Below are 27,500 nucleotides of genomic sequence, written 5' to 3'. Positions count from 1 at the left end.
ATTTTGGTTTGTTTTCTTTGTGTTTCAGGAGTATTTCAACCACAATTGCATGCTTATCTCCTCAGTGTATGAAGCACAGCAGCGGTTGCTATAGCAACCATAGACTCTGAACAGGACGGCAGATAGCACTTAGGCAAAGTCTTTGGCAAGATCTGAATGTAAACAGATAATACCGTTCAAGTTTTTTTTTAATTTCCTATTTTTTTCAATTCTTTAACTTAAGACATGTAAGAAGTAAGTTTATTCGCTGGGCAACGTACAAACTGACGAGTTACATTAGCCCTAGCACTATGAGCTACGATAAACGTTAGCTAGAATAGCTAGCTTCTAAGTGTGGCAGCTAGTTATTATTTCATGTTCTGATATGACATTCTTAACGTTTTGACTATGTTACAACTGATAAAAGCAAGACAAATAAAGTAACCAAATCGCTTTGCAATATTTTAGTCCAGAAATACTTATGGGTGTTCATTTACCATAATGTTAATTACAGTAGCCTAACGTAACGTTATCTCCCCTTGCTGTTACCACCAGTTTTAATAACTTTACATTTGCGATCATGACCCATTTCATCTAACAACACCACTGGCATCTTCTTTGACTATCAGACCCCAAACAGCAACACATTGAACTACAAAGATGTTATAGTAATGGTGTTCAGTTCATCATAATCTTTATGACATAATGTAATTTGCCGTCCGTCTCCCATCTTTTTGCCGTCCAGCATGGAGCCGTCACGTGACTTAAGTCACGTGTCTGCAAGGGGTGAAGACTGAGCTACTTGAGCTTGGTTGGCTATACTTTTTCCTCAATATAATGTCAGCGGTGTGAATGTATTTCACCACTCTAACAAAATCTGTGGATATGCGTTCATTTGGGAATCTGTGCATCTCAAAATCCTCTCGTGAATGATCCGCCATTTAACCTTACCAGAGCGGAGCTCAGCCCTATCTAGAGCCGTCTTGTGCTGGTGTGTTTGCACTTTACCGCGCTGATCGGGGAAACAAATAAACAAACTCGTTAGTGGGACGAGTACATAAGTAGGCCTAGTTCTAAGTTGTGTTTTAGTATTATATTTGCATTACTTTAGCTTGGGTTTGTATTATTACCTAGAAATATGCTAACCATTCGTGCTTCAGTTCCAGACAGGTCATCATAATAAGTTATTAAAACCTTCGGGGCTAACCCCTTTCATTTCTGCTGCAGCAGGTTGTGCGCAACAGAGTAGACGGACATAAGATACAGTCTGAGGAGTTGCAGCTTTATTCAGTTACCCGCAGTTGAAACTAAACCTAAGTTTCCCTCACAAACTCTGATTTGGTCGCTATACTGTAGCTTATTCCCAGCTGAGCTGTTTGAGTGTTTAGTCCTAAATTAAAACGATTCAAACTCTCTAGCCACTCACTCGCAATTCACTGACGTCAGGTTCACTTAAAGGAGCCACACATACTGTAGGGCTAGGCTACTGTTATGTTGTTGACTGCCGCACTATTGAGGACTATTATGAGTTCTGTCCATCATTTGGTGGTAGGTAAAATTACTGCAATAAAATGATGCTTATTAAATGCTTTCCCCAAATCACTTTTCACAGTGGCTTGCCACAACAAACCAATAAATATTGGTTATCGTTATCGGCCCTAAAATTCCATATCGGTGCATAGTGTGGAGGTGTTTGTGTGATCACGTATATTTCATTGTGTGCTGGTTCTTTCTCTTGCTTGTGTGTGTGTGTGTGTGTGTGTGTGTGAAGGTGTTTTCATTGTGTGCGGGTTCTTTCTCTTGCTTGTGCGTGTGTGTGCGTGTGTGTGTGCGTGTGTGTGCGTGTGTGTGTGCGCGTGTGTGTGTTTGTGTCATACCTTTACAGAGGTGTTTTGGAAGGGGATAAGGGTGTAAGTTATTAATGACTGTGTGTACTGCATATTGGTGCTGTGAACCTTGGGCTGTTTCTGACTGGATTACTGCTTTGTGCCCCCTATCTGGCTTCCTCTTGGAATAATCCGCTCTCACACTTCCTTATGTATGTTGATGTGTGTGACTCCATGCTAAACCATCCATTTGAAACATGTAGCGTTTGTGTGTGTGTGTGTGTGACGGAGTGTGTGTCTGAGTCTGTGTCTGACTGACTGGGAGAGAGAGTGAGACCGAAAGGGAATGTATGTTGATGTATACCAGCATGTATATGATCCCTTTATGATGTTTCCTTATCTTTTACATGGAGGCTAATGGTGCTTTGAGCTCCTGTTCTCATGGCAACACAGCTGGAGTCCTGTGCTTCCACAGCTATCGTGTGCACATGTTTGCATATTTTTTAATGCGGTCTTAAGCAGAAATGTTGCCGTGCTTGTGCCTTGTCTGTGAAAGGTAGCAGCTTGCAGAAGGTCATGTTAAGAAGGTTGCTCGTATCTCGTGTGTGTGTGTGTGTGTTTCTGTGTCTGTCTCTGCGTGTGTGTCTATGTGGCAGTAGAGTTAGGTTAAACATTGTTGACTAACTTTTAGGTAGTTTTCTTTTCTAAGGTGAGAGTCCATCTGGACAGGGTGTCGGTAGGTTAGGGACTGGTTGTGTGAACTTATTACTCAATGTGTGTGTGGGTGTATATGCATTAAGAAATCATCTATGTGTGTGTATGTAGCAAGAGTAGTAAAGCATATTGTGTGCAATTGTATGCACATGTACTTTGGCCAGAGTTGGAGAGAGAGAGGGAGATGAGCTGAGCACGATGGAGGAGTGTTAGGGGTTAAAGCCTGTTACTGAGGGGAGAAGAGCTCCACTGCAGCTCTGAGCCTGTTGTTACTGCTCTGCTGGACGGGAGGGATGGATCCACTCATTGTTGGCCAGGCGGAGCAGGCTGGATCCTGGGCAGAGGGCTGGGAGGTGTCCCTGCTGACTGGAGCCTGGCTGGAGCTCTCAAAGCCACTCTGGGAAAACACAAAGGGCAGCCACAGGAGGAGGAGTGAGGGACAAAAGGAGTGAGGGAGATGGAGAGATGGAGAGAGAGGGAGAGGGATGGAGAAACATAAATAGAAGGGAAAGGAAAGAGAGAACAAGAGAGAGACAGATGAAGAGGGAGAGAGATGAAGAGTTGAGGAGGTGGAGAAGAAGAGCAAGGGAGAGGGGGAGGGGCGTTGAGGAAGAGCGAGAGAGCGATGGGATGAGGGAAGAGAGGAAGATGAAGAGGGATGGAAGGAGGAGGAAGAGATGAGGAAGAAGTGTTGAGAAAAAGTGAGAGAGAGTGAGAGCGGTGGAGGGAGGGCAGGAGGGAGTGTGTGTAGCAGGAGGGAGTGTGTGTAGCAGGAGGGAGTGTGTGTAGGATGCAGAGCAGGAGGGAGTGTGTGTAGCAGGAGGGAGTGTGTGTAGGATGAGAGAGCAGGAGGGAGTGTGTGTAGCAGGAGGGAGTGTGTGTAGGATGCAGAGCAGGAGGGAGTGTGTGTAGCAGGAGGGAGCAGGAGGGAGTGTGTGTAGGATGAGGGAGCAGGAGGGAGTGTGTGTAGGATGAGAGAGCAGGAGGGAGTGTGTGTAGGATGAGAGAGCAGGAGGGAGTGTGTGTAGGATGAGGGAGCAGGAGGGAGTGTGTGTAGCAGGAGGGAGTGTGTGTAGGATGAGAGAGCAGGAGGGAGTGTGTGTAGCAGGAGGGAGTGTGTGTAGGATGAGAGAGCAGGAGGGAGTGTGTGTAGGATGAGAGAGCAGGAGGGAGTGTGTGTAGCAGGAGGGAGTGTGCGTAGGATGAGAGAGCAGGAGGGAGTGTGTGTAGGATGAGGGAGTGTGTGTAGGATGAGAGAGCAGGAGGGAGTGTGTGTAGGATGAGAAAGCAGGAGGGAGTGTGTGTAGGATGAGAGAGCAGGAGGGAGTGTGTGTAGGATGAGAAAGCAGGAGGGAGTGTGTGTAGGATGCAGAGCAGGAGGGAGTGTGTGTAGGATGAGGGAGTGTGTGTAGGATGAGAGAGCAGGAGGGAGTGTGTGTAGGATGAGAAAGCAGGAGGGAGTGTGTGTAGGATGCAGAGCAGGAGGGAGTGTGTGTAGCAGGAGGGAGTGTGTGTAGGATGCAGAGCAGGAGGGAGTGTGTGTAGCAGGAGGGAGTGTGTGTAGGATGCAGAGCAGGAGGGAGTGTGTGTAGCAGGAGGGAGTGTGTGTAGGATGAGGGAGCAGGATGGAGTGTGTGTAGGATGCAGAGCAGGAGGGAGTGTGTGTAGGATGAGAGAGCAGCTTCCACCTTTTCCATCTCTCTGTCTCTGTCTCTCTCTGTCTCTCTCTGTCTCTCTGCGTGTATGTAGGGGATATGTATGTTTTGCAGTGCGCTTTAGCGTGCATGTAGGGGATATGTATGTTTTGCAGTGCGCTTTAGCGTGCATGTAGGGGATATGTATGTTTTGCAGTGCACTTTAGCGTGTATGTAGGGGATATGTTTTGCAGTGCGCTTTAGCGTGCATGTAGGGGATATGTATGTTTTGCAGTGCACTTTAGCGTGTATGTAGGGGATATGTTTTGCAGTGCGCTTTAGCGTGCATGTAGGGAATATGTATGTTTTGCAGTGCGCTTTAGCGTGCATGTAGGGGATATGTATGTTTTGCAGTGCACTTTAGCGTGTATGTAGGGGATATGTTTTGCAGTGCGCTTTAGTGTTGACGGGTTTATGAGGGGAGCATGTCCAGACAGAGCGCTGCAGTCCTCTACGTCATCTTGCTTTTACAGCCACAGCCAGGAGCACTGGAACTAACTCTCTCTCTCTGTGTGTGTGTGTGTGTGTGTGTGTGTGTGTGTGTGTGTGTGTGTGTGTGTGTGTGTGCGCGCGCGCGCATGTGCGTTTGAGAGAGAGAGAGAGAGAGAGAGAGAGAGATTTTGAGATTGATGCTCGTGCTGTAAATCTGGGGTCTGTCTAACATACATCTGTACTGCATTTTCTCTGGTCTGCATTATCAGATGTCCAGACGCCGCCATCTGACTGTAATTTAAAGCCCAGTCCACTTCACCCGTCCACGCTATTTGCACATGGGCTGTTGGAAGCCCTCTCTGCTGGACCTCGTAGCCCTGTAGACCCTTCGGACCCTCACCAGTATGCCGACGGTGATAATCGGCCATTATGCGTCCTTTTCAGAGGATCTCCCAATTATTGTTATGGTGGGGTCAGGGTTTCTGCTGAACGACTTCTCCTCTCATCTTCCTCCCCTCCTCTCCTCTTCCTCCTCCTCGTTTTTATCCTCTTCTCTTCTTCTTTTCCTCCTCTTCATCCTCTCCTCTTCCTCCTCTCATCTTCTCCTCTCCTCTTCATCCTCTTCCTCCTCTCCTCTCCTCTTCCTCCTCTCATCTTCTCCTCTCCTCTTCATCCTCTTCCTCCTCTCCTCTCCTCTTCCTCCTCTCATCTTCTCCTCTCCTCTCCCTCCTCTCCTCTCCCTCCTCTCCTCTTCCTCCTCTCCTCTTCTCCTCTCTTATCCTCTCTTCTCCTCTTCCTCCTCTCCTCTCCTCTTCCTCCTCTCCTCTTCCTCCTCTCCTCTTCCTCCTCTCCTCTTCCTCCTCTCCTCTCCTCTTATCCTCTCTTCTCCTCTTCCTCCTCTCCTCTTCCTCCTCTCCTCTTCCTCTGCTGGTCTTGGTCCTGCGGCGGCCTCTAGCACTCCCAGAGGAAGCTCGGCCGTCTGCTGGCCTAAAGTGCTTCCTCCTCCGCACACGCTGGCCCATTAGTGGGGCGAAGGCAAAACGTCAGCGAGGAAAGCAGGGGTCACAGAGAGGCTGGAGGCTTGTTGAAAAAGCCAACAGGGAATCCAGGATTTGTGTATGCATGTGTGTGTGAGTGCGCTTATGTAGTTGAACCATTTTTGTAAAATCATTGAATAAAAAATGCGTAAAAATAAAAGCTCTGATTTTTGGGGAGTGCCAGTCTCATCACTCAGTTGTGGAGCATCAAAGGGAATCCAGAGGCATTTTGAAAAAGACTGATTTGACTTCAAGGGTTTGTCTTGAGGAAGACGTGTTCTTATTACGTTTAATTCTTTTTCATGTCATGGCCGGGAAGGCGTCTTGTCAGTGGGGAGCAGGAAGGAGGGGGGGGGGGGGCTAACTCTGGGAAACAGACACTGTGGGGGGGGGGGGGGGGTGATGGGGTGTTAAAGGAGGTGTTAAATCTCCGACTTCAAACTTCCCTATATCAGTGGATTTTGCCAGAGACATAAAAACAAATCTTGTCTTGGCTTCAAATGAATTTATGGACTCGGACTATATCCACGGCAACAACCGTTGAGCTTGACAAACAACCTCAATGAAAATCACCCCAGCACCTGATGAAGCTAGGACACAGGAGCCATAACTATATATGTGCACACACACACACACACACACACACACACACACCATGATTGATAATGCACACACACTTTCACACACTGCGCAACAAACACACACATGCCTTCTATCACACACATATTTTCTCTCTACTGCCAAACACTCATACAATCTCTCTCTCTCACACACACACACACACACACACACACACACACACACACACACACACACACACACACACACACACACACACACACTGAAATGAATGTGCCCTATTTCGTGTCGTTTTCTCGACTCAGTGGCCACAGCTCTGTGTGTGAGTCTGTCCATTTTTCTTCTAAATAACCTTCCCAGCCAAACACACTGATGCCCACAGACCCTGGACCCTGGCCATTCACTGGCAATGATGGAAGGGAACAAAGGAGGGAGGTAGAGAATGAATAAAGAGAGGGAGAGGGAGAGAGAGGGAGAGAGAGAGAGTGTGTGTGTGAGAGAGGGAGAGAGAGTTTAAAATGCTGTCTCTGTGAATAATTGAAGTGGTCCATTGTGCCCCAAAGAGCAATGGTTCTTTTTGAGAGACATGTTTTTCCCCTTCCTCTCCTCCTTCCTCTCCTCCTTCCTCTCCTTCTTCCTCTCCTCCTTCCTCTCCTCCTTCATCACCCCTCAGTCCAGCTGCTGTGTCTCTGCATTTCTGTTGACTTTGGCTTCACTGTCTCACTCAGTGTCTGGCCTGTCTGTCTGCCTCTCTTCCCCAACACAACCAGTCGTCTCTCCTCTCTTCATCCCAATGGGATATGTTTTGTATGCGAGCCCAAAGTCCTACTCTAATCTGTCTGTCTGTCTGTCTGACAGTTCAATTCAGTTCAAATCATAAGAGCCTTATCGGCATGATACAAAATAAATTTGTATTGCCAAAGTATGTCTGCATACACAAGAATATGTATATAAAACAGAATGTCACATGTCGGTCTGTATTTCCTTTCTGTCTATCTTTTTCATCTCTGTCTGTCTGTCTGTCTCGGTCTGTCTGTCTCGCTCCATATCTATTTTGCTTGTCTGTCTGGACTGCTGTCATGCCCGTCTGTAAGGATCTCTGTCTCTCTCTCTGTGTTGTCTTGTTCTGTGGGTCTCCCCTCTGTATCCTGTATATGTACCCACTATGTTTCCACTAACTTGCTCTCCTTCTCTTCCTCCCTCTCTCTCTCCCTCTCTCCCCCTCCCTCCCTCCTGATGTCCATTCTTAGTGTGCCCAGCAGGTCTCTGCAGCAGCACATCATGCACACACTCCAGGCTTGTCAGACTCCACTGCCTCAGACAAGACCAACTGATGTTCTGACACATGTACACACACACATACACATATACACACACACACATACAGTACAGGCACAGACACATACACACACACACACACACACACACACCAGGCCTGTGCCAGACTCCACTGCCCAACTGATGTTCTGACACAAGTACACACCCCACACACACAGGGTTACTCTCTCTCTTTCTCTCTCTCTCTTTCTCTTTCTCTCGTTCTGCACCTCCATTTTTCTGTGCTGCTCTCTCCCTGCAGTCCACTTAAAGACAGTGGCGGCCATGGATATACCATATATGGTCACTTCTGAAAGGCCACTTATGCGATAATGCATATACCATATATGGTCACTTCTGAAAGGCCACTTATGCGATAATGCATATACCATATATGGTCACTTCTGAAAGGCCACTTATGCGATATTGCATATACCATATATGGTCACTTCTGAAAGGCCACTTATGCGATAATGCATATACCATATATGGTCACTTCTGAAAGGCCACTTATGCGATAATGCATATACCATATATGGTCACTTCTGAAAGGCCACTTATGCGATAATGCATATACCATATATGGTCACTTTTGAAAGGCCACTTATGCGATAATGCATATACCATATATGGTCACTTTTGAAAGGCCTGGTCTATTTCCTCAGCAGGAGGTCTCAGGGGTCGCACCGGCAGTGAACTCGGAGGAAGTACAGAAATGGCTCTGTTGCTATGTGAAGGCACACAAATGTGCATTCACACACACACACACACACACACACACACACACACACACACACACACACACACACACACACACACACACACACACACCGAGACACACAGGGCAACATATGAACTTGGTCTCCCACACCCTCACAGACACCGGTACAGCTGTGACCCCAGCTGCTGGTGCGCCTACATGCACACACACACACACACACAATCACACACTCGCTGATAGTCAAAGACAAAGAAGCTGTGTGTGTGTGTTTGCGCGTCACCAGCCTCCACTGTCCAGTCACGTTGGTAAACCGAGTAAGACATTAGCATGCTCTGAAAGACATTTGTGTGTGTGTGTGTGTGTGTGTGTGTGTGCTTATACGTAGGAGCACACAGCTGTGTTCTTACTCAGATGTGTGAACTAAATGACCCAGAGGTTTTCAGTCTGGTCAGAGAATATGCCGGAAATAATTTGTCCGAAGCGCTTCCAACTAATTCACTTCACATTATCCTTCATGTAAACCCATATAGCTATTCCATGCTCTATGCATAGAACAGTCTTTTTTCTCACGTGTGTGTGTGTGTTGTGTTGTGTGTGTGTGTGAGTGTGTGTGTGTGTGTGTGTGAGAGTCCAGTGGAGATGGGAAGGCCTTGACCTCCGCTCACACAGGCTGCAGAGCTGGGGAACTGGCAGGCCTGTTAACCGCCTCACTGTCAGGACCTCTCTCTTCCAAGCAGCCTCGACCGTGAAACGGAAACAACAGTGTGTGCGTGTGTGTGACTGTGTGTGTGTGTTGTGTGTGTGTGTGTGTGACTGTGTGTGTGTGACTGTGTGTGTGTGTGTGACTGTGTGTGTGTGTGTGTGTGTGTGTGTGTGCCTTCACCACGTCTCTGACAGTGTAGCAAAATTCTGAAGTCCACACACACACACACACACACACAAAATTCCTCCAGCTTCATGGTGAATAATCAATGCCAAGCTCGTAACACGCCACTTTTGTTAAATGGCTCCTTTTGTGTGTTTTAGTATTTCTCTTTATCGGAGCGGTGGGACAGAGAAAAGAAGTAGTGCTTTTATTGACAAATGAAGATAGAGAAAGCAGCCTGTCCCGTCCTTTCAGGAGAGTTTAAGGGGCGGGATAAGGGCAACGTGTCTGGTGATGGTGCTTTTGGAGAGGTGTGTGTGTGTGTGTGTGTGTGTGTGTGTGAATGGCAGAGCTAATCTGGCTAATTCACTCATTAGGGCTCTTAATGCTTAATTACTAATTATGAGTCCTGAGTGGAGCCGAGCCACAATACACTTTCAAAGTCACACAAGAACGCCATGACTTCCCCTTTGTGTGTGTGTGTGTGTGTGCAATAGGTGGCAAGTCTCACACACACACACACACACACACACACACACACACACACACACACAAGGCCCAGCCAGGTACGCAGCCTCCTCCTCTGACACACACTCACCCCTGTCCCACCCCATGCACTGCACCTCTCCTCTCCTCTTTTAGTTGCTCTCTGTGTCTATTTGTGTCTGTCTTTATGTCTCTCCCTCCCTCTCTCTCTCCCTCCTCCCTCCCTCTCTCCCTCCCTCCCTCCCTCTCTCTCTCCCTCCCTCCTCCCTCCCTCCCTCCCTCTCTCTCTCCCTCCTCCCTCCCTCCCTCTCTCTCTCCCTCCTCTCTGCCTCTCTTCCCCTTCTGTTTATTTCCTCTTTTCTGTCTTGTGCTTTATTGCTGCTGCTTCTTCATCTCTCTCTCTCTCTCTCTCTCTCTCTCTCTCTCTCTCTCTCTCTCTCTCTCTCATTTTCTTTCCCTCTGTCTGCTGCCTTCTTTCCCTCAGTATTTGTCTCACTCCCTCATGCTCTCTTACTCTTACATTTCCTCTTTCTGTCCATCCCTCCCTCCCTCCCTCCCTCTCTCTCTCTGAGCTGTCTTATCTCCTGCCTGCTTGCTTGCTTTTCTTCTGTCAGTTACCTCCATTCTTCACAGCTCCTGTCATGGGTCTAGTCTGCACTTTCTCAAGCACTCCCGTTGCTTTATGGACAACCAATGAGGAAGCATTAATGTTTTAAAACAATCTCAATTCAACAATACAACACAGATAGAGTTGAGACCTGTGACTTGAGACTTAACGAGATAGATTGCAGTACATAGAATGTGTTTTCTTTTTGAATATGGCACATTCATGTACAGCATATCGTGTTCACCCCTTGTTCCTGTCAATCTTTCTCACGTCCTAGACTCTAGGGCCTAGACCATTAACTTGTTAAGTTATGAACATAGTTGAAATAGACTACATGAGTACACTGCAGTCAGTGATGCTACATTAATTGTGTTTTATAGTGTTTTATTTATATTTTATGTTCATTATTAAAGATTTGCCTAGCCTGCCAAACAACACCTGCCTTGCCTTTGTATTTCTCTCTTGGCTATCTGCCTGGCTTGCTAGCGAGCTACTATGTGTTAGCCTAGCTTATAATGTTAGCTAAAGCCGGTGCTTAAACATCCTGGAAATCAAATGGCTAGAGTCTTCCCTCTCACTATGTCTGGTCACTTCACGGGTGGTTGTAGAAGTAATTTATCTGTGTACACAGAAGTGATTTGTCACGGCTTGTCTTCCTCACCCAGGGGAAATAACACACAACCACAGAGTCCCCTTACAATGAGTGGCTTCATATTAATACACCAGTCCGAGGTATGCTTTTGTGCCTTTGTTGTGGAACACTGTACATCAATAGAGAGGAGGGGTGAGGGTGAAATCATTATTGTTGATTTACAGGGGAATATGATCATGTGGCTGTATATTGGTGTACATTGGAAGCTTAATGTTAGCCTTATTTCTGTGTGTTCTCTGTGGGAGATTGGAGAGTTGATTTGAGCTAGCACAGACTGCTAGTCTGATGTACTGTATATGGTTGGAGGATGAGGCATTTGAGGACATGCACATCCTGACTGACCCCCCTCTGCCTCTCGTCGTGCTGTCTGACGTCCAGACGTGGGGGATGGTCAGTGAGCTAAATGCTGAACACAGCTGTGTGAGTGTGTCCCTGCGTCCTTCACTAACCTGGCCTGGAGTTAGCAGGTGCAGTTGTGGCTAGCAGGTCTGTCTCCAGCTGAGTTCCTGTCTCCTCTCTCATCCTCCTCTTCTCCCCCTCTCTTCTCTTCTCTCATCCTCCTCTCCTCTCCTCTTCTGACCGCTCCTCTATCCCTCTCTTCTCCTCCCTCATCCTCCTCTCCTCTCCTCTTCTCCCCCTCTCTTCTCCTCTCTCATCCTCCTCTCTCCTCTTCTGACCGCTCTTCTATCCCTCTCTTCTCCTCTCTCATCCTCCTCTCCTCTCCTCTTCTGACCGCTCTTCTCCCCCTCTCTTCTCCTCTCTCATCCTCCTCTCCTCTCCTCTTCTGACCGCTCTTCTATCCCTCTCTTCTCCGCCCACTTGCAAACCTGGGAGTTCTCTGTGGCCATGACTGTTAATCTGCAGTCATCTGCTCAGTGCATGTCTGTTGTTTTCTGTGTGAGTGTGTGTGTGTGTGTGTGTGTGATTGGGTGCCTCCTGTGTTATTGGTCTGTGTGTATGGGTGATTGTGTGCTACTCTTGTTTTATTGGTCTGTGTGTGTGTGTGTGTGTGTGTGTGTGCGTGTGAGTGTGTGTGAGAGAGACTTGCCACCTATTGCACACACACACTCACACAAACACAAAGGGGAAATCATGGCGTTCTTGTGTGAATTTGTGTGCTAGGGCACCACAAAAGGTACTGTGGATTCTCAGATTGTTCTATAAGCACTATTGGGACACACACACACACACAGACAGATGAGAGCGGTCATGGCTGCTGTCCAAGTGCGGTGTGTGTGGACATGGTGGTAAGCAGGAGAGTGGATTGGTGCTGTCTAGACTAATGGTGAGAGAGAGGAGCTGTGATGTGTTATATATGTTTGTGTGATGATATTGTCTGCAGACACACACACACCTTTGTTTATACTTAAGCCATCGGTAATATCTATAATTTACAGCTATTGTCATGATAGCAGTGCTATGTAGAGTAACGATGGAAAGACACACACACACACACACACACACACACACACACACACACGTGGGAGTGCTGGGCCTGGTTAACACTTGGGACGGACAACACGCAGTGCAGTTAAAGCAAAACAAACAGCTCCGCCAGGACCAGTTTGCCTCGGCCTGATGTAGTGATATTCCTTAGTGCTGTTTAAGGCAGCATAGCCTTGTCTTTCTGCTGACCTAGGATTAAATATTACATACATACACGCACACAAATACTCACTCTCTCTCTCACACACACACACACACACACACACACACACACACACACTCCCTCGATCTCTCTCACTCTCCCTCCCCTCTGCCTCCTTCTCATCATGCGCTCTCTCTCTCTTTTGCTTCTCTCTCATCATTCTTCTCTGTCTCATCATTTTCACCTCCTCCATTCTCTCCCAATCACTCTCCTCCTCACCTACTTGTCTGTCTCCCTGTGTGTTATTCTGTCCCGCGCTCTTTATTGCTCTCTCTCTCTCTCTCGGTCCATCTGCCCCTTCCTCTCCTCTATTAATCTCTCCCTCTCTTTCTCTTCCCTCTTTCCATCGCTCCCTCCATCTCTCCCTCTGATTCCTCCCCTCTTCCATGCTTCACCCGACTCTGCTCTTATGCACTCTCTGAACTCTCTTTCTCCCTCTCTCTTTCTTTCTCTCTCTTGCTCTCTCTATCCATCTCTCTTTCACTAACTCTTTCCTCTCTTTTCTCTCTCCCACTCTTTCTTGGCTATATTCCTTCTCAGTCTCTCCATCCTTATGTGGCTCTCTACCATCTTTCATTGTATCCCCCTCTCTGTGCTCATTTCTCTCTTTCCCCCTCCCTCCTTTCTTCCCTCTCTCTCTCCCTCCTTCCTTTTCTCTCTCTCTCTCCCTCCTTTCTTCTCTCTCTCTCTCTATCTCTCTCTCCCTCCTTCTCTCTCTCTCTCCCTTCCTCTCTGCAGCAGCAGCACTGCAGTAGGTTCTCTGTGCTTGGCTGAGTAGATGGAGCTCACACCTTCTGCAGTGTGTGTGTGTGTGTGTGTGTGTGTGTGTGTGTGTGGTGTGGTGTGTGTGTGTGCTAGACAGTGCACACAACCTTGATTACCTCTGAGAGTGTGTGTTTGTGTGTGTGTGTATATGAGAAGGGGGTCTCATATACAGGTGACTGATGAAGTGGCAGAAAGGCTTCTGTGGTCAGTAGTGTGTGTGAGGAATGAGTGCCAGTGTGCAGGAGGCCCTGAGGAGAAATGGAAGCTGCAGTGGGGGGTGTTAACACGTGTTGGGGGAATGTTGGCTACACGCCTGTCAGTTCCTGAAGTCCACACGACTGATCTTCTGTACAAAACTCTGGCCTGCACCTGCACAGACTGCAGACAAGACTCACCATGTTCAAATATATACATGAGCCTCATATCATCATGACCTGCTTTAAAAGACTGTGATTAAGTAAAGTCTCTGAGTCAATGGTACCGACTCTGGACAAGAGCCATTCAAAAAGCAGTCTGGTCCAAACCGGACTTGGTTCTTTGCCTGTAGCGATTAGAAACTATTTGGTGTTCTTTTTTAAAGATGGGGACAAAATGTAGGATATAAAAACCTCCTTCTCAAACTCGCTCACTCACTCACACACACACACTCACACACACACACACACACACACACACACACACACAATATACACACACGCAACTTAAGAGGACGGCACATTCTCTGGGGTATGTGGAGAATTGCACAAAGCCAAAACCAGCAGACACTTTGTGGCGTTAGGCTGTAAACACTCAGTATTTAGCGTGTGATCCATATTTAATGCCCTCAGCGAGCCGGGGGACTCTCCAATGGCCCTCTGCAAAAAAAACAAACACTCTCACGCGTAAGAGTGCTCCAGAAATGACAGCTATGGCTTTGGCTGGCCCCTGATCTTGCCGGGGACACTGAACCAAAGCTGGCCCCGATTCGGGTAGTTACAGTATGAGCAGGATTCAGATGAGATCTGTTCCAGTCTAGGAACAGGCTCTGAGCTAGCTGTATATGAAGGCAGCTGCCACCACATCCAGCCTTGAACCTACCCATAGGCAAAGCACAATGATCATGCCCTGTAGCCAAGGGGCCAGGCCTCTGTAATGGCAGTCCAAACACCCCCCGGATGCTGGACTCCAGACACGGGTCACTGCTCTCAGAGTGCGGACTGGACTGCTAGAAGCGCCCAGAAAGGGGGCTATGATGTGGACCCGCATAGACCGAACTCTTCCCACTCATCTCCCGAGACAAAGGCGATGACGAACATCGCCACCCTCGTGTTTGATTGGTCGGTCTGTGGGTCGACGCGACAGATTGTTCTGATGACTCATCGATTGATTGATAGATTTGTCATGCTTGTTTACAGAGCCCCTTTAAATGCCACCGTGGGAGTTTTGCATTCTGCGTCCTTTGATGCCATATGGTTCATCAGTAGCAATTTAATTTAGTCATTATGAGTAGGCTGCTACTCAAAGCACTCATAGCAGTGAGTTTGACTTGCGCGAGCATGTCATGTTTGATTCAGTGCCGCTGTCTCTATCATCTGAAATAGATGCCTCAAGATCTACAACAATATTATTAACGACAAGATGAAACAAATATATGATGAAAAGACAGTTCTCTATTCACCTTGTATCTGTTGTTCTTTGTTCAGAAAAAATGCACTTGTTTACTAATTTTACTCCCAAGTCGGAGAAAAAAAACCAACACAAAGCCCCAAGGATGATATTGGCTTATAATGTTGCTGTTGCTTTTGAGAGCACAAAATAATAGTTTTGTGTTTGCTAGATCTTGAAGCTCTGTTACCTTGGCCACAGGTGCACACACACACACACACACCATCAGCTCCCTCAGTGGTCTCAGGTGGTTTTCATGCTAACATTGACTTTCTATGTCACGCCAGTGCACATTCCCACAATTTATAATACAATGTAGCAAGGCTCTCAACGCAGAACCCTGGAGAATGGAGCAGAAAAAAATTAAGTACCCAACTGCTGTGACTGCAATGGGAATTGTGTGTGTGCGTGTGTGTTTGTGTTGAGTGGTGTTTTTGCCTGACACAGGTATAATGGCTTTGCCCTCTGGACAAGCTCTGTGCCTTCGGCATATCCCATGGCTTTTTGTTATTATTTACTTTGGTAGGGACGTGTTAGCCTAAGATGAGCTGTCAGGGTGTGTGTGTGTATGGAGCATGACATGAGGCCTCTGCAGCAGGTGCTACTTGTGTGTGTTTATGTTAGTGTGTGTGTGTGTGTGTGTGTGTGTGTGTGTGTGCGCTTCACAGTGTCCGCCACACACACTCACACACACTAACACACACACACACTAACACACAAAGTTGAGGTGAGAGGACAGGATATAGGAAAGCATGTGGAGATTTTCAGTGCACGTTTGCCATTTGGAAATAGAGAAACTGTCTGACTGTGTGTGTGTTAGTGTTTCTGCATACGGTCACACACAGTCAGACATTCACATCCTCATATATTGATGCACACGCACACACACACGCCATCACACGCTGTGTGTATATTTGTGTGTGTGAGACGGAGACCGGGCGAGGTGATGTCCACAGTGAGTGGGTCGTTTTGAGGAGAGAGGAACCTCTCTCATCTGACCTTGTCCCATCTGGATCACCTCTCCCTCCTCCCTCAGATGGACATGATGACCGCTCCCAGTATCCACACGTCCATCTCTCTCTCTCTCTCTCCCTCCCTCTCTCTCTCTCTCTCTCTCTCTCTCTCTCTCTCTCCTGTCCTCTCTGTCTTGCTCTCTTTCTCTGGCTGACAGGAGCCCATCTGCTGCATCTGGCGATGGTGCCGTCGGCAGGCAAACCACTGATATACACACACACACTCACGCACAAAAACCATAAGGGAGTGCTGCTTTGAGTGGCAGCTCTGCCCCACAGGGACTCTGATAAGTTCAGGCCGTGTGTGTGTGTGTGTGAGAGAGAGACAGGAGAGATAGTGCCTCAATACCTCCTGCATGTTGGAATTGCAGCGCCGTGAGGTGGTTCGTTTGCTAAAACTTTCCGTAGATGAAATTCAATCTGAGATCATACGTGCAGTATACATACACACATACCCACTCACTCACTAGACCCCCACCCCTGCCTACCCAATATATGCTCTTACATGCGCACACACACACACACACCTCCAGATGGGCCAGCCTTGCACTTTCAGCAACAAGCATTTTTATGACATTGTGTTTTTCCACGATTTAAGTCAACCTGTTCAATCTCAGCCGGCGTTCCTGTTCCTCATAACGGCACCATTTGCTCTGCTGGATGCTCCTGAGGGGTATCATACAGAAGGGGGGTATAGAACATGCATCAGCTACCCTCAGTTGAGAGTGTTGAGAGTGTTGAGAGTGTTGAGAGTGTTGAGAGTGTTGAGTGTGTTGAGTGTGTTGAGTGTGTTGAGTGTGTTGAGTGTGTTGTGAGTGTGTTGAGTGTGTTGAGAGTGTTGGGAGTGTTGAGAGTGTTGAGAGTGTTGAGAGTGTTGAGTGTGTTGAGTGTGTTGTGTGTTGAGAGTGTGAGATGTGGTGTTTTCACTCCTAATTGCTGGATTAAGGGCGTGTGTGTGTGTGTGTGTGTGTGAGATGTGGTGTTTTCACTCCTAATTGCTGGATTAAGGGCGTGTGTGTGTGTGTGTGAGTGTGTGAGATGTAGTGTTTTCACTCCTAATTGCTGGATTAAGGGCGTGTGTGTGTGTGTGTGTGTGTGTGTGTGAGATGTAGTGTTTTCACTCCTAATTGCTGGATTAAGGGCGTGTGTGTGTGTGAGTGTGAGTGTGTGAGAGTGAGCTGAATATAAAGGGTCTGTCAAGGCCACCTGTCTTTCCCAAAAAATCAATCACAGTGATTCAAGTGTTTCACAGCGAGTGACAAGACACCTGGCCTATTTGTGAGTGCCTGTGCGTGTGCGTGTGCGTGTGTGCGCGCGTGTGTGTGCCTGTGTGTGTGCGTGTGCGTGTGCGTGTGTGTGTGTTCCTCTTCATTTTCCAGGAAAGTTGACTCACTACAGGGGTGGTGTGTAATGCACAGCTAGTGGAGAGTGTTTTGTCCTGCGTGCTCACATGTGGAGCTTGCAGAGGAGTGGAGAGTGTTTTGTCCCTGCGTGCTCACATGTGGAGCTTGCAGAGGAGTGGAGAGGATGCGTCCAGCCCCGTAATGGCCCTGTAATGGGCTTCTGCATGGCCAGGGCTCTTCAGCTCATGGGCATCTTGCAAACAAAGCAGATTCACCCCACAGGCCTGCACCCACAGCCCTCACACACACACACACACACACATCCACCTCTAGCTCTCCCCACCGCCTGCAGGCCTGAATGAGCCCAGTCAAACCAGATAGGGCTGTGGAGATAGAGTGGAGAGAGAGAGAGAGAGAGAGAGAGAGAGAGAGACTCACACATGGGGTGCTTGAGATGCGGCTAGGGTGAAGGTGCGACGTTGATGTCTTTCTAAATTAGATTTTTCCTCCATCACGACAACTGTTTGTTTTTTCTCTTCTCTGGTCTCTTCACTTTTCCACTCGTGCACTCCAGCTCTGTCGATTGTCCATTCATCTCTCTTCTTTTCTCTCTCTCTCTCTAACTCTGTCTATCTTTTCATCTCACTTTCTCAATCGGCATATGTCCATATCTTTCTCAATCGGCGTATGTCCATATCTTTCTTTACATCTCTTTACCTGATTACATTTGCTGTTGAAATCACTCGTTTGAAAAGACATACATTTGTTTTGCCAAAGCTAAACACCTCTATCTTTCACCCTCTATCTCTCTATCATTCTATCTCTTTATCTCACCCTCTCTCTCTCCCTCCCTCCCTCTCTCTCTCTCTCTTCATCTTTGGCTGTAATACACGTGGGTCTAAGAAAATGTCTAGACTATTGCCATGAATCATGTCTTTCAATGGGGCAGTGAAGCCATGCTTTGATGATTGATTCAGTAACTGTATGTTAAACTTCTCTCTCTCTCTCTCTCTCTCTCTCTCTCTGTTCCCTCTCTCCAGCGGGCCTGACCCCCAGCTGGGCGAAGCGAGTGGTGACCGTGCAGAGTGGTCCGCTGGTGCGGACGGAGGGCTCGCACACCACCATCTGGTGCAACGTGACGGGCTACAAGGAGGGCATGGAGCAGGACTTTGAGTGGTCTATGTACCTGCCGTCGGTGCCCGACCGCGAGATCCGCATCGTGAGCACGGGGCAGCCCAACTACGCCTACGCCATCTTCGCACAGCGCGTCAACAGCAAGGAGATCTGGGTGGAGCGGCTGAGCGCCGACGCGGCGCTGCTGCACATCACCAAGCTGGAGGCCAAGGACCAGGGCGTGTTCGAGTGCTACACGCCCAACACCGACGGGCAGTTCCTCGGCTCCTACAGCGCCCGCACCAACCTCACCGGTGAGTCATCAGAGTGGGCGAGGGTGTGTGTGTGTGTGTGTGTGTGTTGTTAGAATCACCGCTGAGTGTCAAGAAGTTGTGAGTCATCAGAGAGCCATCAGTAGAGTGTGAGTGTGAGTGTGAGTGTGTGTGTGTGTGTGTGTGTGTGTGAGTGTGTGTGTGGCTGTTCTTCAAATCACCGCTGAGTGTCAAGATGTCGTGTTTCCATGTAAGTAATTTGCTGGTAGCACGGGTTTTCTGTTATTGAACTGACCAGTGAGTGGTGAGCTGGTGGTCATTGTATTTTTATGAAAGTAATGAACCTGGTAGGGAATGGCTTGCTGTTGTTAAATTCACTGCTGAGTTTCATGCTGCTGGTTGTTTTATTTGAAATAATATCCCTGCCTGGTGTGTAGCCTCGCAATATAAAACTCACCACTGAGTTCTTTCATGTTCATTATAATGTACCTAAATCCATTGAGTTGTGATTGAACTACATAAAGAGTGTGGTTGGGCTCTGGATTGTAAATTCACCATGTGTGGCCAACATGTTTCTTTAAACTCGATCAATTAGCTCATTAAAGTCGTAATTTCCATGACGACCTCCTCCTCCGTTTTTACCTGCAGCTGAAGTGGCTTGTCGTGTGAGGAGTCGTCGTGCTCCTGTCTCCATCTCGTCTCCGTTAGCAACGCTAACGACTCCCCTCTAATTGGTCCTCCCCCATCATTAATTAGTGGAGTCGGATTGCTTGAGTGGGTTTAATAGTTTGGACATTAGTCATCTTTTTTCTCTCCTTTCTCTCTCCCTTTTTCACTCTCTCTCTCTCTCTCTCTCTCTCTCTCTCTCTCTCTCTCTCTTTCCCTCTCTTTCCCTTTGTTCTGGGGAAAAGCTGGCGCGATGATGAAGTGAGTTGCTGTCTGGGAGCCAGTCCATCTGTGTCAGTCAGTACACACACACACACACATAAACATATACACAGACTTAGGTTGCTAAACACTTTCATATGCTTATACACAAATACACCAAAATGCGCACGCACACACACACACACACACACACACACAGACACACACACTAATCAGCTCCCTTTTGCCCCTGGTCATCAGATCATCATTAGCTGTGTGTGTGTGTTTATCAGGAGCTGGGGGATGATTAAAGCTCTTCATCAGATCATCCATCTCCCTGCTGTGCCTCTCCGAGCCCATGCGCACTGAGCTTAACTTCTCGCTCTGCCTGGCCCCATGTCTGCTCTCTGTCCCTGGCCCCATGTCTGCTCTCTGTCCCTGGGTGCACTATGTGTCCCCGTCTCTGGTCTCTGGTCCCCTGTCTCTGGCTCTCTTTTGTCCTTGTCCATTTCCTGGGTGTGTCTGGTCCCTTGTCTGTGGTGGCTTTCCTCTGGACTGCAGTGTGGAGAGGAGAAGTTGGACTGAGGTGTGTGAATGTATGAATGCTGTGGGGTTGTGTCCTAAAGTGTGGGAGAAAGTGTGTGTGTGTGTGTGTGTGTGTGTCTCTGTGAAAGAGAAAGTCTATTTGTATGCTTGTGTGTGTGTTTTTTGAGTGTGTGTGTTTCTGTGAATCTTTGTTACACACACACACACACACACACACACACACACACACACACACTAACAAAGACAGAACAGGTGCTTCTCAGTTAGTCAGCCATTTCTACTCCAGCCTGCATGCCTCTCATATTTACTATAAATACTGGGCTCCCATCCAGCACTGTGTGTGACAGCACTGTGTGTGTGCGGACATAAAATGAGGGAAGCATTTTAATATCAGCTTCCTGTGTGTGTGTGTGTGTGTATGTGTGTGTGTGTGTTTTTAAGTGTGTGCACGCGAGTCGTGACAAGGCGTGGTCCCTGGAAGCCTTTTCACACACCCCTTCCAACAACATCCCCCCCCCCCCCCCCCCCACTCCTCCCTCTCCCTCTCCTCGTCCCCCACAGAGGGCCACCTGTCCCTGGCCAGACTCTGCTCCTCCACACCCTCCCCCACCCCCAGCCCCATCCGGCAGGCCAGCCAGCGGGCACTCGACTCGCGAACCACAGGCTCCGGGCTGACCCTCTGCTCTCCACTCACCAGAGCAGAGAGGCCAGCTATAGCCCCAGCTAGCAGCGGCGCCCACGCCTACACACGCTGGACACACGCTAACACGCTGGACACATGCTGGACACACGCTAACACGCTGGACACACGCTGGACACACGCCGGACACACGCTAACACGCCGGACACACGCTGGACACACGCAAACACGCTAACATGCTGGACACTCGCTAACACGCTGGACACGCGCTAACACTCTGGACACACGCTAATAGGGCTGGGTATCGATCCAGATTTTCTGAATCGATTCGATTCCGATCCACAAGGTCACGATCCAAATCGATTCTCGATTCGATCCGATTCGATTCAATATCGATTTATTTAGGGATTTTTTTGTCAACAATAGTTTTTCTTGGTTATAAAATGACTTGAGTGGAGCATATCCCTATGTCAATGGCCTGTACTACAATACAAACTTTTCCAATAAGTGGTTATTAAGTACAATCTCCATAAATTCAATTGCTGGGTTGTCAATTTAAATTAAAATTACTTCTGCACATGAATAACTGTAACTGTTGACAGGAACTGTCTCGTGTGTGTGTGTGTATGTGTGTAAGAGGGACAGAGAGAGAGGGAGAGTCAAAGAAGTTAGGAGCAAAGAAGTTAAAGAATTCCAGGTTTTATTTAAATTCTTAAGTTCAATCATGAACAAAGTTAGTAGCCCTGTTTTGGCAATGAAATGATAACCACAAAAATGGTTGAGCAACGGTAACATTAAAATTAATTGGTTGAATAACAATACCCATGGCAGGGTTAAACAACAATGACCACATCTGGTCAAAGAAAAAAAAAACTACAACAGTAGCTCAGCAACCACAGCAAAGTGCAGGAAATTCTGCTTGACTGATAGGACCATCCTATTCTTCAGGAATTACAACATTTTTCTGGAGGAAAAGGAGCTGGTCTACATGTTGTGAAGTGAGGCAGCTCCTTTGAGCAGTAACAATATCACCAGCGGTTGAAAACACTCACTCAGATGGGACACTGGTCCCAGGTATGCAAAGGTACCGCTTTGCTAGGTCTGCCAGAAGAGGAAACTCCCCGGCATGCATGCTCCACCATGTCAGTGGATTTTGAGAAAGAGGAATAGATGTTACTTTCCTGTATCTGGTGACCTCATCCTGAGCTTTTTGAGTAGGAGTTTTCCTTAATGGTGAAGTTTCTGGTGTGTATGCTGACCCCAGTAAAGCAATCAGAGCAGATGAGTCTTTTGGCCTCTTTGGTTGAGTTGGAACAGGCACAGCCACATCAGCTGAACCATGGGAGGTGTCTTCTTGCTGTGCAGGTGTAGTTTCCTCAGCTGTCTGTTGATGTAGAAAAATATTAGAAAATAAAACCCAAATTCACCTGAATTCAATTGATTTGCTTTTCCAACACAATAAAGATAGCAAGCCTAAATATTCAAATGTACATATTTCTGCAAACTTACATCAGTTAATTGGTTCAGATGAGCAGCTTCAGAGGTCAATTTGAAGAATACAGCAGCACATGCCTCATCAGACAGGAATGGTAGAGTCTTGAAGCGTGGATCTAATGATGATGCCAGCCACAGGTCATCCTTCAGGGCTTCATATCTAAAGAGAGGAATAAATATCACTTTTACATATATTGTATGAATGCATTGTGTAACTAAACCAAGGTACTAGGCCTAAAGTTAAAGCATACAGATGGAACAGACAGCCATGCAAACACACACACTGTTATATAATTGTACAGTCTAAAATTACAGAGGTTAAATGGTTGCTCTGGGTAAGAAACTGTCAATTAATCAATCATTGACATGCCAGAGAGAAGTGTGTTTTAAGTAAAACTCCATGTATTTGTTTTAAGACATTGCAACTCAGTGCTACTAGATATGCATGTTAAATGAACATAGCTTGGATTCAAGTTGTTGTAAATCGCTGTTTTGAGCTCCTTAATCACAGAAGAGTCTTCAGCAGTACATCTCATCTGAATCAGAAGCTGGGACTGCAGTGGTGCAACCATGGACATAGTTGGAGAAGCCTCTTCAGACATAGCTAGCGTGGGTGTCTTCATTGGCCCTAGACTTTTCACCACGTCCTCTGCTGTGGTTATGTCCGTCTCTGTCAAGGTGCAGATGTCACTTTCCTTTCTGCGCACGTCAGGTGATAGCAGCGCTGCAGAGATGTCTGGTTGCTGTTCTAAGAACCGTTCCAGCATCTCTAGGGAGCTGTTCCATCGAGTAATGACATCCATCACGAGTTTATGTTGTGGCAACTGAAGAAGTTTTTGTTTCTGTTCTAGCACTTTGTTTGCTGTGGTGCTTCGGTGAAAAAATGAGACAATTCGCCTTACTCGCCCCAGTAAACGCGCGACAGCTGTAGTTTTTAGACCTGCTTGTGAAGCCAAGTTGATAAGGTGCGCAAAACACCCTATGTGGAAATGGCCCATCAGCTGTACAGCCCTGACGATGTTCGCGGCATTATCTGTTACAATTGCAGGGTCTTTGTCAGATATTTCCCACTCTTGTATCGCTTCGGTTAGCAGATCAGCAAGATTGCTAGCGGTGTGGCTCATTTCAACAGCTCTCGTCTGAAGCACGTTAGACACTAGCCTCCATTCATCGTCAATATAGTGAGACGTGATGGTGAGATATGACACGGTGTTTCTCGACGTCCAACAATCACACGTCAAAGACACTCTTTCAGCAGACCTTAGGGAATTTGCGAGGTTGTCTTTTGCTTCATCGTACATTTTTGGGATAACAGTTTCGCTTAAGTGTTTGCGAGTAGGCAGAACATATCGTGGTTCCAGTCTCTTAACGAAAAGTCGGAAGCCACTGTTTTCCACCACGCTGTACGGGCGTATGTCTTTGCTAACAAAGATGCCAACTGCCTCAGTAAGGCTCAAGGCACGTTGAGAATGAGAAGGAAATTTAACCACAAATGCCTTTTCCAGAGCAGTCTGATTAGCCCCTGACGTTCTAGCTAAAACTCCGTGGTGCCTGGATAAGTGGTTTCGGAGATTTGTGGTATTGCCACTATATTTTACCTGAATTTGGCACAGTTTGCAGATTGCATTTCTTTTATCCAGTTCCTCTCTATCTTCGTAACTTTTAAAACCGAAGTGTTTCCAAACGTCGGCCTTTAGGCCAGAAGGTGATTTTAATGGGGCAGCTTCAGCCATGCTTGGTTCGCTCTGCCTTAGGTTTCGGTTTCGCCGGTCTCACGTTTTTATAGGTCTCCTTGCGCGGTCGCGCGAAGTAGTGCCTAGACATTAGTGCCTAGCAGACAGGAAAAGATCGATCCGCAAATTTTTAATCGATATCGTATTTTTCGAACGAGAATCGATATTGAATCTTGAATCGATTTTTTGAACCCAGCCCTACACGCTAACACGCCGGACACACGCTAACACGCCGGACACACGCCGGACGCACGCTGGACTCACGCTGGACACACGCTAACACGCCGGACACACGCTGGACACACGCTAACACGCTGGACACACGCTGGACACACGCTAACACGCCATCCGATGCTGCCCTTATGGCCAGTGAATTTTTTTAAATCAAAATCAGTTGAATGCGATTTCATTTCTATAGCGTATAACCGCACACCTCTCAAGACTTGAATGCAATTTCATTTCTATAGCGTATAACCGCACACCTCTCAAGACGTTTCACAGATCCCAGCTTGAATAGAAATCTCAATCCTGGATCAATTTTATGAGATTATGATCATTAGTGAATCAGTAACTGCCCTGTGAAGGAATGAGGACCAAAAGAGGCTTCTACACAACACTGTAGTACTGCATCCATGTACTGTGCGCTATTGCAGTCTACCAGATGGATGTGAACTGTACCCAATGCCACTCAAGGCGAAGAGGCTGGCTATGCTGGTATGACCAGAGGCCCGTCCGTCTTTCCTGTCACTGTGGCCAGTGAGTCATGTGCCTGTGTTACGCCTCACAAGACATGTCCACTCTAGCACACTGAACCCATTACTCTCTCTAAAGCCATATGATGGGACTGAACATGGGCTTATTAAAGGATCTCTAAAGTCATATGATGGGACTGAACATGAGCTTGGTAAATTATCTTTAACAATGGACTTGATCCTGATCCCATTTGGGACCAAAACCAGAACCACATCCTGGAACAGGATGCTGTAATAATCTGCTGTCTGGGTTCGTTGGAACACACACCCTGTTATAGGCACATACTGAAAGTGGTGGAGGCCCCTTTGAATAAAAACACAGACTGACTGAGTGACTGACTGTGCATCTCCTAAGTAAAATAGACGTAAATGCATTGTGCCCCACTAATGACTCCTAACACTTCCTCTGTGCGGAGTCAACTGTATCCTATATCATTTTTGATTTAGCACTGCACTTAACTGTTCTTCACTATGATGTACTGGCATATGTATTACTATCATATAACGCACTCTAGCCCTGAGTCGACCCCCCGCACACACAAACACAAACACGCACACACACACAAACACACACACACACACACACACACACTCTCACGCAGTCAGAAGCGCTAGCCAGCATAAGCCCCTCTCCATCCGTCCCTGGCCTCAGTGGAGTCATGGACTTTAATAGACTTTAATGGTGTTATTCACTATAATGGGGGCGAGTGGCCCTCTATGAAAGCAGGGCGTATTACCAACCCCTTTGCATGTCCCTCTGTTGTTTACTGGTGTACTCGAGTATGCTGTTGCATGTCCCTCTGTTGTTTACTGGTGTACTCGAGTATGCTGTTGCATGTCCCTCTGTTGTTTAATGGTGTACTCGAGTATGCTGTTGCATGTCCCTCTGTTGTTTAATGGTGTACTCGAGTATGCTGTTGCATAGGCCAGGGTGGCCACATGTTCTGCTGATATGCAGTTAGCAGCACGCAGTGCTTTTTAATCCGAATGTCCCCTTTGCTCGCCTGGCAGAGGAGAAGAGGCCGAGAGAACCAAAAGGCTTTAGGTTTGATCTAATACTACAGAGGCCTGGCTTTGTAGGGACAGCCATGTTGGATGTAAGTGTGTGCTGTAAGTGTGACGTGTAAGGAACGCAAATGCAGATGCTACAGTATAGAGATGTGTAAAGAGGCGTCACCACTGGACTGATGCTACAGTATAGAGATGTGTAAAGAGGCGTCACCACTGGACTGATGCTACAGTATAGAGATGTGTAAAGAGGCGTCACCACTGGACTGATGCTACAGTATAGAGATGTGTAAAGAGGCGTCACCACTGGACTGATGCTACAGTATAGAGATGTGTAAAGAGGCGTCACCACTGGACTGATGCTACAGTATAGAGATGTGTAAAGAGGCGTCACCACTGGACTGATGCTACAGTATAGAGATGTGTAAAGAGGCGTCACCACTGGACTGATGCTACAGTATAGAGATGTGTAAAGAGGCGTCACCACTGGACTGATGCTACAGTATAGAGATGTGTAAAGAGGCGTCACCACTGGACTGATGCTACAGTATAGAGATGTGTAAAGAGGCGTCACCACTGGACTGATGCTACAGTATAGAGATGTGTAAAGAGGCGTCACCACTGGACTGATGCTACAGTATAGAGATGTGTAAAGAGGCGTCACCACTGGACTGATGCTACAGTATAGAGATGTGTAAAGAGGCGTCACCACTGGACTGATGCTACAGTATAGAGATGTGTAAAGAGGCGTCACCACTGGACAGATGCTACAGTATAGAGATGTGTAAAGAGGCGTCACCACTGGACTGATGCTACAGTATAGAGATGTGTAAAGAGGCGTCACCACTGGACAGATGCTACAGTATAGAGATGTGTAAAGAGGCGTCACCACTGGACTGATGCTACAGTATAGAGATGTGTAAAGAGGCGTCACCACTGGACTGATGCTACAGTATAGAGATGTGTAAAGAGGCGTCACCACTGGACTGGCTAGAGTGTGGGGCAGTGTGCTGTCTGAGGGCTATTAGTGTGGGCTGGACTTTGGCCTCTATGAGAACAGGTGTGTGTGTGTGTGTGTGTGTGTGTGTGTGTGTGTGTTGACTTGGTGTCCAGCATTGTTGATCTCTGACCTGCGCTGATTTCCTTGTGTGGTGCATCTGTCACCTGGCTGACCCCATCACCCGTTCACACACTCACTCACACTCTCTCTCTCTCTCTCTCTCTCTCTCTCTCTCTCTTTCTCTTTCCCTCTCCTTCACTCTCTCTCTCTCTCTCTTCATTCCCACACTTTCCTCACTTCCCACGGAGTGTCTGCACAACTGTTCAGCATGGGAATGCCACCCCCGACAACCCCCCCCCCCCCCCCACACACACACACACACACACATACTGCGATAGATAGATAGATAGATACTTTATTGATCCTCAAGGGGAAATTCAAGGGTCTCAGTAGCATACAGACATAACACACAACATGCACTTACAACAGAAATGGTAAACATTAGTATAAGTATAAACATATAACTAAACTCAACTGTACAATAAAGTCAGTAGAAGATAAGATAAGAATCTAACAAACTAAAAACTAAATACACTATATAAGTTAAATTAAGAAAGTCCAATGTGCTTGAGGGTGATCAAGCATAAGACGCTTGTAGTGACAGGGCCAGGACTGGTGAGGTGCTAAAGGGAGTGAGTGTCATGGTGAAGGTGCAAACAGTAGTCCAACCATATTCCTTAGTTATGTGTGCCT

The 27,500-nt window shown here is 47.3% G+C and overlaps 1 protein-coding gene across 1 annotated transcript in view; it reads left to right on the top strand.

Annotated features, from left to right (window-relative positions):
* The window catches only part of LOC121694399 (immunoglobulin superfamily member 3-like), a 67,677-nt gene that overhangs the window by 24,382 nt on the left and 15,795 nt on the right, over nt 1-27,500 (top strand). The window contains exon 2 of the mRNA XM_042074556.1: nt 18,363-18,749. Within this exon, the coding sequence (XP_041930490.1) occupies nt 18,363-18,749 (387 nt within the window). The remainder of the gene's footprint in view (nt 1-18,362; nt 18,750-27,500) is intronic.

This window comes from Alosa sapidissima, chromosome 2 (genome assembly GCF_018492685.1).
Source record: "Alosa sapidissima isolate fAloSap1 chromosome 2, fAloSap1.pri, whole genome shotgun sequence".
NCBI classification, from domain to species: domain Eukaryota; kingdom Metazoa; phylum Chordata; class Actinopteri; order Clupeiformes; family Clupeidae; genus Alosa; species Alosa sapidissima.
The sequence above is the reverse complement of the archived record's forward strand: the minus strand, read 5'-3'. Positions and strand labels throughout refer to the sequence as shown.